This window comes from Balaenoptera physalus (assembly GCF_965194825.1).
Source record: "Balaenoptera physalus genome assembly, chromosome: 21".
Lineage (NCBI taxonomy): Eukaryota > Metazoa > Chordata > Mammalia > Artiodactyla > Balaenopteridae > Balaenoptera > Balaenoptera physalus.
The window spans coordinates 14,076,524-14,088,935 of record NC_138902.1 but is presented as its reverse complement, the minus strand read 5'-3'; the positions used below and the strand labels follow the sequence as shown (position 1 = coordinate 14,088,935).

The 12,412-nt window shown below is 36.7% G+C and overlaps 1 protein-coding gene across 3 annotated transcripts in view; it reads right to left on the bottom strand.

Moving 5' to 3' along the window:
- Positions 1 to 499: 499 nt before the first annotated feature.
- Positions 500 to 12,412, bottom strand: part of LOC309651461 (disintegrin and metalloproteinase domain-containing protein 18-like) — an 83,052-nt gene continuing 71,139 nt past the window's right edge. Inside the window, exons 19-20 of one of the 3 annotated variants that reach the window (XM_082444204.1) lie at positions 8,251 to 8,407; positions 500 to 667 (exon numbers count right to left, since the gene is read on the bottom strand). In XM_082444204.1, coding sequence (XP_082300330.1) covers positions 625 to 667; positions 8,251 to 8,407 — 200 coding nt within the window. In that variant the 3' untranslated portion in view covers positions 500 to 624. Of the gene's footprint in view, positions 668 to 8,250; positions 8,408 to 8,792; positions 8,976 to 12,412 lie in introns of those variants that run through there. The other 2 variants (XM_082444202.1, XM_082444203.1) reach the window with 2 other exon arrangements.

The following is a 12,412-nucleotide window of genomic DNA, read 5'->3' as shown; positions in this document are numbered from 1 at the left end:
AGCGGGCCCGCCAGGACCCTGAAACTGGGCGGGCTCGGACCCGATGCCGGACTCTCCCCAGCCCGGCCTGGGCTTCTGGAGCAAGGAGGGCGACGCCCCCCGCGCCAAGGGACCCTGCGACGACGGGCCACCCTCCTATCCAGCAGGGTCCTCACTTACGATGGCCCGCGGGGGTCAGCCGGCCCAGCCCAGAGAGGAGCAGCAAGAGAGACAGCATTGCGTGGCCCGCCGGCCTCGCCACCGGGAGGGCGGTTCACTGGAAACGGTGCAGCGAGCGCGTAGGGGCCCTGCGCCCTAGGTCCCGGCGGGGAGGGGCTGGGAGGGAGGGCAGAGCGGAGGGGCTGGGGGGCTGGCCTGAGGCGGGGGTGGGGCGGGTGGAGATGGTGGGGCTGGTTGGGGGGGGTTGAGTGGGGTGAAGGGTGGAAGTGTGGCTACGGCTCCGTGGACCCAGACTCCACCCGTGGCCAGGTGTATGCCCGGAAGCATAGGGCAGCCTTCCTCCTGCCCAAGTGCGCTTTATTTTCAAAAATTTGACATTTTAAACGTATTCAGGGGTATCATAAGGGTTACAAAACACTTTCTCTTCTGCATGTAACCCACTCGATGATGAAATTCTTGGCAACATTAATAGTCCACGTCATAACTCTCTGGTACAATGGCTGAATGACTAGTGAAAGAAAAAGAAAATAGAAATTCACAATATCTTTAGTAGCAGGCGGTTTCCTACTTTAACTGTATCTACTGCCAGATTTCTGTTTTAAGTCTGAGATCAAAACACTCACGCAAAGGAACACAGACAGTAAAATATAAAAAATCAACTATAATAGATTAACTGAAATATTCATTATAGGTAAGTTTGTTTCTTAGAGAACTAAGCAGTCCAAATAAAAAGCTAAACATTAAATGTATGTATTCATATATGAATATGTATTTAGATATGAATATGTATTTATATGTATAAATATGTGTGCATTTTTTAGGTTTTTTTTACAGCAGGTTTGTATTAGTTATCTATTTTATACATAGTAGTGTATATATGTCAATCCCCATCTCCCAATTCATCCCCCCCTCCCCCTGCCTCCCCCCCTCGGTGTCCATACGTTTGTTCTCTACATCTGTGTCTCTATTTTTGCCTTGCAAACGGTTCTTCTGTACCATTTTTCTGAATTCCACGTATATGTGTTAATATACGATATTTGTTTTTCTTTCTGACTTGCTTCACTCTATTACAGTATCTAGGTCCATCCACTTCTCTGAATGAACCAACTTCGTTCATTTTTGTGGCTAAGTACTATTCCATTGTATAAATGTACCACATCTTGTTTATCCATTCTTCTGTTGATGGGCATTTAGGTTGCTTCCATGACTTGGCTACTGTAAATAGTGCTGCCATGAACATTGGGGTACATGTGTCTTTTTTTGAATTGTGGTTTTCTCTGGGTATATGCCCAGTAGTGGGATTACTGGGTCATATGGTATTTTTAGTTTTTTAAGGCACCTCCATACTGTTTTCCATAGTGGCCATATCAATTTACGTCCAAGGGACTGTAACACGGGGGTGTGGGCCCGCCACGGACGATGAGGCCCTCCCGAGCCACCTTCCCCCTGCTGTCCCACCAACGGTGCAACAGGATTCCCTTTTCTCCACACCCTCTCCAGCATTTGTTGTTTGTAGATTTTCTGATGATGCCCATTCTAACTGGTGTGAGGTGATGCCTCATTGTAGTTTTGATTTGCATTTCTCTAATAATTAGTAATGTTGAGCAGCTTTTCATGTGCCTCTTGGCCATCTGTATGTTTTCTTTGGAGAAATGACTATTTAGGTCTTCTGCCCATTTTTTAATTGGGTTGTTTTTTTTTTTAACATTGAGCTGCATGAGATGTTTATATATTTTGGAGATTAACCCTTTGTCCGTTGATTTGTTTGCAAATATTTTCTCCCATTCTGAGGTTGTCTTTTCATCTTGTTTATAGTTTCCTTTGCTGTGCAAAAGTTTTTAAGTTACATTAGATCCCATTTGTTTATTTTTGTTTTTATTTGCATTACTCTAGGAGGTGGGTCAAAAAGGATCTTGCTGTGATTTATGTCAAAGAGTGTTTTTCCTATGTTTTCTTCTAAGAGTTTTACAGTGTTCAGTCTTACATTTAGGTTTTTAATGCATTTTGAGCTTATTTTTGTGTATGGTGTTAGGGAGTGTTGTAATTTCATTCTTTTACATGTAGCTGTCCAGTTTTCCCAGCACACTTATTGAAGAGACTGTCTTTTCTCTGTTGTATATCCTTGCCTCTTTTGTCATAGATTACTTGACCATAGGTGCGTGGGTTTATCTCTGGGCTTTCTATCCTGTTCCATTGATCTATATTTCTGTTTTTGTGCCAGTACCATATTGTCTTGATTACTGTAGCTTTGTAGTATAGTCTGAAGTCAGGGAGTCTGATTCCTCCAACTCCGTTTTTTCCTCTCAAGATTGCTTTGGCTATTTGGGATCATTGTGTCACCATACAAATTTTAAGATTTTTTGTTCTTTTCCTTCTCTTGTGTTTCCTGCCTAGAGAAGTTCCTTGAGCATTTGTTGTAGAGCTGGTTTGGTGGTGCTGAATTCTCTTAGCTTTTGCTTGTCTGTAAAGCTTTTGATTTCTCTGTTGATACTGCATGAGATCCTTGCTGGGTAGAGTAATCTTGGTTGTAGGTTTTTCCCTTTCATCACCTTAAATTTATTGTGCCACTCCCTTCCGACTTGTAGAGTTTCTGCTGAGAAATCAGCTGTTAACCTTATGGGAGTTCCCTTGTATGTTATTTGTCATTTTTCCCTTGTTGCTTTCAATAATTTTTCTTTGTCTTTAATTTTTGCCAATTTGATTACTATGTGTTTTGGCATGTTTCTCCTTGGGTTTACCCTGCCTGGGGCTCTCTGCGCTTCCTGAATTTGGATGACTATTTCCTTTCCCATGTTAGGGAAGTATTTGACTATAATATCTTCAAATATTTTCTCAGGTCCTTCCTCTCTCTCTTCTCCTTCTGGGACCCCTATAATGTGAATGTTGGTGTGTTTAATGTTGTCCTAGAGGTCTCTTAGGCTGTCTTCATTTCTTTTCATTCCTTTTTCTTTATTCTGTTCCATGGCAGTGAATTCCACCATTCTGTCTTCCAGGTCACTTATCCATTCTTCTGTCTCAGTTATTTTGCTATTGATTCCTTCTACTGTATTTTTCATTTCAGTATTATATTGTTCATCTCTGTTTGTTTGTTCTTTAATTCTTCTAGGTCTTTGTTAAACATTTCTTCCATCTTCTCGATCTTTGCCTCCATTCTTTTTCCGAGGCCCTGGATCATCTTCACTATAATTATTCTGAATTCTTTTTCTGGAAGGTTGCCTATCTCCACTTCACTTAATTGTTTTTCTGGGGTTTTATCTTGTTCCTTCATCTGGTACATAGTCCTCTGCCTTTACATTTTGTATATCTTTCTGTGAATGTGGTTTTCTTTCCACAGGCTGCAGGATTGTAGCTCTTCTTGCTTCTGCTGTCTTCCCTCTGGTAGATGAGGCTATCTAAGAGGTCTGTGCAAGCTTCCTGATGGGATGGGAGGGACTGGTGTTGGGTAGATCTAGGTGTTGCTCTGGTGGGCAGAGCTCAGTAAAACTTTAATCTGCTTGTCTGCTGGTGGGTGGGGCTGAGTTCCCTCCTGTTGGTTGTTTGGGCTGAGGCGACCCAACACTGGAGCCTACCTGGCTCTTTGGTGGGGCTAATGGTGGACTCTGGGAGTGCTCATGCCAAGGAGTACTTCCCAGAACTTCTGCTGCCAGTGTCCTTGTCCCCACAGTGAGCCACAGCCACCCCCCCCCCGCCTCTGCAGGAGACCCTCCAAGACTAGCAAGTAGGTCTGGTTCAGTCTCTTATGGGGTCACTGCTTCTTCCCCCTGGGTCCTGATGCACACATTACCTTGTGTGTGCCCTCCAGGAGTGGAGTGTCTGTTTCCCCCAGTCCTGTCAAAGTCCTGCAATCAAATCCCGCTAGCCTTCAAAGTCTGATTCTCTGGGAATTCCTCCTCCCGTTTTCAGACCCCAAGGTTGGGAAGCCTGACGTGGGGCTCAGAACCTTCACTCCAGTGGATGGACTTCTGTGGTATAATTGTTCTCCAGTTTGTGAGTCACCCACACAGCGGTTATGGGATTTGATTATATTGTGATTGCACTCCTCCTACCATCTCATTGCAGCTTCTCCTTTGTCTTTGGATGTGGGGTGTCTTTTTTGGTGAGTTCCAGTGTCTTCCTGTCGATGATTGTTCAACTGTTGTGATTCCGGTGCTCTCGCAAGAAGGAGTGAGTGCACGTCCTTCTACTCTGCCATCTTGAGCTAATCTCCTATGTGTGCATTTTATTTACTTTACTGTTGATTTATAATTTAAGTATGAGGCAAAATAATTACAGCCTTGACAAGACTGAAAACAATCGAAATCCATTTATTTATTTAGTTTTGTACACTTTTGTTTCTTAGAAAAATCTATGGTTTAGAAAGACTATGGTGAAAGGCTAAATACAATTTTTTCCCAGTCACTGTGGAGTTCACACATTGAAAGGCTACAGAGTTAACTTGAAGAGGACTTTCATTTCGTGTTTTAATTTATGGGTTGGGGGAAATTTATTTTTTATAAGAATAATTTTTGTTATGGTAAAACACACATAACATAAAATTTACCATCCTATTTTTTAGTGTACAGTTTATTGCTCTTAAGTGTATTCAGTGTTGTACAAACATCACCACCTACCACCTCCAAAACTCTTCATTTTGAAAAACTGAAACTCTATACCCATTAAACAATAACTCCTCATTCCTTCCTATCCCAAATCCTGGCAACCACCATTTTATTTTCTCTCTCTAGGAATTTGACTACTCCGTTTACCTCATGTTAGTGAACTGATACAGTATTTGTCTTTTGTGACTAGGTTATTTCATGTAACATAATGTCCTCAAGGTTCATTCATCTGCCTTGTAGCATGTTTCAGAATTTCCTGCCTTTTTAAGGCTAGATAATAAATATTCCATTACATGTTTAAACCACATTTTGCTTTATCCATTCATCTGTTGATGGACACTTGTGTTGCTTCCATCTTTAGCTATTGTGAACAAAGGTGCAATGAACATTGGTGTACAAGTAGCTCTTGGAGAAACTGCTTTTGATTATTTTGGCTATATACCCAGAATATTACAAATAAAAAGGCAGTCAAAAAATGGGAGAATTTGCAAATCATATACCTGATAAGAGATGAATATACAGAATATGTAGAGAACTCCTAAAACTCAACAACAACAAAAACCCAAACAATCTGATTCAAAAATGGCCAAAGGACTTGAATAGACATTTCTCCAGAGAAGATATACTAATGGCATATAAGCACATGAAAAGATGCTCAAGTTATTAATCAATCATTAGGAAAATGCAAATAAAAACCACAATAAGCTACAACCTCATACCCATTAAGATGTCAGAAAGTATATATATATATATATATGCATAGTTATATATATGATATATATAGTTACACACATAAAACTTCTCTCTATATATGAATATTTAGGTTATATATATGTATGTATATCTAGGTATATATATTTGAAATATATTCCTTCTGGAAGCCCAAGTCATTTGTGTTGTATTCCTGGCTTCAACCCAAATGTATATTCACCATAACTATGATTTTTCCTCTTGGTCTTGCAGAAAGTGATTAAATGGAGTTCTTAAGTGTGTGGTCTGTGAGTTTGTGTTATGGTCCACTCTAAGAAAAGTTAGTCTCCTACTAAGTCTCCCATGTCTAGCCCTCTGCCTGCACAATTTTTAGTGTGAGTTAAAAGCAACAACAGCCAAAAAGTCTCTTTCAAACCTTGCCAAATATTAATACATTTTAATGCAGTTTAACTACATTATGAAGGCAGAGAAGACCAATCTTCATGAAGCAATATTTTCTTTCTATTCTGCTTTCTAAGAGACAAACTTCAACGTAAAAGAGGATTTTAAAGGAATTTGTACCTTTATTTATTTACTTAACCTGTGGCATGTGAAAAAGATAACTCACATCTTTCCTTTAGGCAAACTTATTTGCAAATGTGAATTAAAGAGAAAATCACATTCTAATGTTTGAAACTTGGAAAAAGATACATTACAGAAAAAAATATCATTATCCTATAAATAAGCAGACTTGCACTGTAAAATTAACCATGAAAATAAAAAACAACTTATTTCCTTCATTCAAAATTAGACCTACATATATATTGGTCAGTTGGTTTTCAACAAAGGTGCAAAGGCATTTTGATGAAGATATGATAGTTCTTTCAACAAATGGTGCTGGACCATTTGGCATACATATGCAAAAATACAAACATTATCACATACTTCACACCTTACTCTAAATTTACTTCAAAGTTTACACAAAAATTATCTTAAAATGGATCATAGATCTAAATGTGAAATGCAAAGCTATAAATCTTCAAGAAAGCACAGGAGAAAATCTGAGTGACCTTGGGTTTGGTGGTGAGTTTTTAAATATAACAACAAAAGCATAATCCAAGAAGGAAAATAATGATACAATTAAAAACTTTTCCTCATCAAAAGACACTGTGGTTTGAATGAAAATATGACACATATCTGAAGAAAACATTTGCGATTTTTATATCTGATAAAGGCCTTATCTGCAGGTTATATAAAGACAGGTGTGTGTATGTATGTGTTGTACACATATATTGAACTTATATATCCGTCTATTGTGAGGATCTAGATGCAATGAAATCCAAGAAGCAAGGAGCACACCTAACATCTAGATCTGTTTCTAATATTGTTCTCCAATAAAAGAAACCAAGAATCCTTGAAGAAATGCCTGCTTCTAGGCCTGTGGCCAGGGATATACAAGATGATTCTGGAACATCTTATGGAGCCCAATAGTGAAGAGCTGCTCAGAAAACAAAAACATATGGGGTACATTTAGTCGCTTCCTTTTATAGATTTCAGTATAAAAAGGGAGAAAAATAATCTTACAGGTGTTTTCATGTTTCCAGGAAATACCTGACAAACACTACTTCCTTCAGGTAATCAAGGTTGATATTAAGTTATCAGTTGGTAGTATTTGCCTTTGATATTGATGTGATGAGAATGACATTCCATCTCTGTGATCTTCCTACCTAAAACCCATAGCCCCAGCCTAATGCATGATGGAAATAAATATGTGGCTACAAGATGATTTTTCCCATCTGATGAAAATTATGTTTTCAGTGGCTCCAGTTATACACTTACAGAATAAACAAAGATGGAGGGCCGAATGGTACACATCCCAGGCCTGGTGAGAGAGTTTATAAGGGAACAGTCATTAACGCTGGGGCAGCAGAAATTTTTGGATGTGAAGATGTATTGAGCATGTACTTTACTCAGGTTCCCTCTACGATATTACCTGTCAGGACTTTCTTTGAATTCTCTTTTTCTCTTTTCCTCTGTAAAGGCTCGTGATAGGCCCATCAAGTCACTTCCTCTTTCAGTGAACATGATCCATCACTTCCCTGAACGATATGCATGTAATGTGTGTACAGTTGAGCGTGTCTTCATAAAATGGACCAGTAATAATAGCTTTCAAAGAAAATGTAACTTTGAAGCTGAAATCCTCATTCGTGATGTTACATTTCGGGATTAATTTGAGGGTTTCTTGCCTTCAATGAGTTAAATGTTAGGTCATCAGAAGAGAAGATGCACAAATATAAGAAAATAGTCTGCACAAATGTGTAAGAAACAGTATCTAATTTCAAAGGAATTCTGTAGAGATTTTTTAACAGTATTTGAGACTACTAAAGACATAGAAATATTATGAGGTTCAAGGGTTTATTAGTGACATGTTTAACACAAATTCTAAATTGGAAAAAACGGTTTCCCCAAAGGAAACAAACACTCATACTTAATTTAGATCCAACTAGAAAGGAACTTAAAATGATACACCAAATATATTCTTCTCTGACATATTAAGTCCCTAGTACAGTGTGGAATATTCATCAGGAGAACAGTTTTGGAGCAGTCAAAATTTTGACTTGCCTTAATATACTAACAATGAACTACTGGGAAAACAAAACGGTTAAAATGCCATTTACCTTAGATTTAAAATAGCACATATTTAATAATAAATATAACAAATGTTACGTAATTATGAATTTATGACACTGGTTAATGACCAGCACAATTTAAAATAATAAATTATTTGTAAAATCATATTTACCTCTCATATTCTGCACTCTCTTTGTTGCATGATTTTCTCATTTCATTTCGCTTCATGATCATAATGGTAAAAATTATGAAAAAGGGCAGAACAATGTAGAAACTCAAAATAAGCCAGTTCTGATGTGTATTGTAGCCTTTTTTAGTAAAAATTGTAACTAGAAATGAAAAATAGAGCATTTGAATAAATTTATATTTATTTCACTCTAATCATATGTGTACATATAAAATCATATACCTAATTGAAAGTTTAATACCTTGCAAACTCTTATAGGAGAAAACAAAAGGCCTTTAAGCTCATAGCCAAAACTACAATGGTACATTTTTCATAGATTTACTAGTCATCTTTTATGCATATTTGTTTAATTATTATGATACTGTATACATATTTTGAGGTATGCTTACTACATGCAGCTTATTTATGGCATCATATTTTAAAAGGTGATATATTAATAGGGCTTAAGTTAAAAATTTAGCAAAATACTGTGAAAAACCGCCATCCCCCTCCCTTGCCAAGTCACACAGCTTCTCTCCTTGGAGGAAACCATTTTTAAATGACACATGTTTCTCCGTCTAGTATTTATATTTTACACATATGAATAAAATCCATATCTATACCTATCCTTGTATCTGTATCTACCTATATATAAAGTGTGTGTTGTGTGTATTTTTCCCCTCTCATTGACGTTCAGCGAGGTATTTATGCCCTTTCGTTATTTCTTACACCTAAAAAATTGAAGTATTACACAATTCAGAAAAGTACACAGTAAATAAATATGTTAACAAAGAATTAGCAAAATCATCCAGATCTCAAAACATACCCTGTTAGACTCCCCAAAGCGTCCTCAGGACATTTTCTAATCACCATTCCTCTCCAAAGGTTACATGTGTATTGATTTCTTCCATTATTATTTATTTAGTAAATTTTTTACTGAACTATAACATACTAACAGAAATGCGTGCATGCCATAATTTTACAGCTCAAAGAATTTTCTAAATTGAACATATCTATGTAACCAGCACCAAATCCAGGAAACTTAATATTACCAGCATCCCATGACCTCCAATCGGCTTTCTTTCAGCCACCGTCCTTCCCAATGAGAATCACTAATCCATGGTCTCTAAGAGCACGGATCATTTTTGACAGATTTTAAACTTTATATAAATAGAGTTATATTGTGTGTATTTCTATTCTATCTGATTTTTTTTTTTGGCTCAATATTATCTAATTTAGGGATTCACCCAGATTATTGCTTATAGTTGTAAAATATTCATTCCCCTTACTGCATACAATATCTTTATGTAGAAATAACAGCTATTAATGCATTCTATTTCTCATGAGCACTGGGTTATTTGCAATTATGGATGTTATGAATAGTGCTGCTATCAATATTATACTACATGTCTCTTAGTCAATGTACGTGTGCATATCTCTCAGGTATATGCCTTTGGGAGTGGTGATGCTTTTTCATAGCATGTGCCTAAATTGAACATTTGTAACTTTTCCAATGATTTTCCTAAGTGGTTGTAGAAATCACATTCCCATTAGCAGTGGATGAGAGTCTTGGTATATTTGGTATTTTCATTCTTTTTATTATAGTTATTCTTCATATACAATGAAATGCAAACATTATAACTGTATAGGTGGATAAGATTGAACAAATGTGGCATACATTTAAAAGATTATTTTTTTTGACATCTGTGGATTTTTCTTCATTTAATGTAAAATTCTTATCATTTTTTGATAAGTAAATAAAATAAGTTTAACTAACGCCTGAGATTTGACAACAAAATAGTGTGACTTTTGTCTTAGATGTCATTTAAATTTTGCTATTTTAACAGCTTTACTGAGTTATTTTAGACACATAATACATGCGCCTATTTGAGATGTACAATTTTACAGGTTTTATTATATGTATATATCTATGAAACCACCACATCAGTCAAAAGACAGTTGACCCTTAAACAATGCAGGGTTTAGGGGAATCCACTCTGAGCAGTCTAAATCCTTGTTTAACTTTAGCGTTGGTCCTCCATATTCTAGGTCCCTTCTTAGCCCAGGTTCCACCGTATCCACAGTTGCCCTTCCGTGGATTCAGTCAACCTCAGATGCTGTAGCACTGTAGTATTTATTGAAAAAAATCTGTGTATGAGTGGATCCCTGCAGTTCAAATCCATGTACTCCGAGGCTCAACTGTAGTGAATATATCCATTATCCACAAAAGTTTCTTCTTGCCTATATATGATGCTGCCATGATGCCACTCCCCCAAACAAGTAACCACTGATTTGATCTGCATTCTCTCCCTATCAATTAGCTTGTGTGTTCTACAATTTAATATAGAGTCAGACAGTCTGTATTCATTTTAGTCTTGCTTCTTTCACACAGCGTAAATGTTGACATCCATCCATGTTGGTACTTTTAACAATAGCTTGCTCCTTTTTACTGTTCAACATATGCTATTGTTTGGATATACCACACGTCGTTGATCCATCACCTGTTGATTTGTATTTGGGTTGTTTCCAAATTTTATCTGTTACATATAAAGCTGTTATGAACATTTGTATACAAAGTTTGGTATGGGAGAAGGCATTCTATTCTCTTGGGTAAATAAAATAGTAAAGTGACTAGATTACATGGTAGGTAAAAGTTTACCTTTTTAAGAAGCTGAAACTGTACAATTTTACATTTCAACAGTAGTGTATGAGACACTATCCTCACATCTTGGCAAAACTTCATGTGGTTAGTCCTTTAAACTTAAACAAATTTTAAAGGAATATAATGGTATCTAATTGTGATTTTAATTTGCACTTCCTTGATGAACAATGATGTTGGGCATCTTTACTTGTGCTTATTTGCCAATCCATATATCTTCTTTGATAAAGTGTCTGTTTAAGTGTTTTGCCCATTTTTATAAGGCTGTTGGTTTTTCATTATTAAGTTTCAAAGATTATATATTCTGAATATAAAATATGTACATATTCTGAATATAAATACTTTATTAGGTATACACCTAACAGTGACTTTTGAAGAGTAAAAGTTTTTAATTTTGATGATGTCCAAGTTTTCACCTTTTCTCCTTGGATTGTGCTTTTGGTGTCATATGTAAAAAAATCCTTATTTAATCCAAAGTCACTAAGGTTTTCTCATATATTTTCTTCTGGAAGTTTTATACATTTAGGCTTCACATCTTGGTCTGTGATCCACTTTGAGTGAATTTTTGTATATGATTTCAGATCATGTACAAAACGTACAAAATTCCTTTTTTTTTTTTAAAATGTGGGTATGTAATGGTTCCAGCACATTTTGTTGAAAAGACTATCCTTTATTCACTGAATTGCTTTGCACTTTTACGGAAAATCAGTTTTCCAGGTATCTGTGGGTCTATTTGCAGTTCTTTATTCTGTTCCATTGCTCTACATGTCTATGTTAATATCAGTGCTACACTGTATTGATTATTGTAGCTTGATAGAAAGTTTTGAAATTGGGTGGTATATTTTCTCCAACATCACTCTTTTCAAAGTTATTTGGACAACTCTAGGTCCTTTGAAATTCTGTATAAAGTTTATAACCAGCTTGTCAATTTCTGCAAATGAACCTGCTGGATGATTTTTACAGGGATTTTCTTGAATGTATAGATAAACTTGCGGAGAACCGTCCTTTTAACAATAGTCTTCCAATCTATGAACATCATTGTCTCTCCATTTATATAAATTTTCTTTAATTTACATCAGCAATGGTTTGAAATTTTCAGTGTACAAATCATGTACTTTTTCGCTAAGTTTATTTCTAAGTATTTTACTTTTTATGCTGTGGTGAATAAAATTGGTTTCTTAATGTCATTGTTGGATTGTCTCCTCTTAGTTTATAGGAGTACAATTGCTTTTTGTACATTGATCTCATATTCTTCAACCTTAGTAAATTTTTTGTGGATTCCTTAGGATTTTCTGCATATAGGATCGTATTACCTATACATAAAGACTGATTTTCTTTTTCCTTTGCAATCTGTATGCTTTTTGGGTTTTTTTGTTTGTTTGTTTTGGTCTTTTTATACTGACTAGACTCTCTGATATAATACTGAGCAGAAATAACCTGCAGCCCCAGGTGAATGCAGAGCCAGCCAGCCGGCCCCCTCTCCTGCCAGCCACAGCTGTTTGCAGGCAC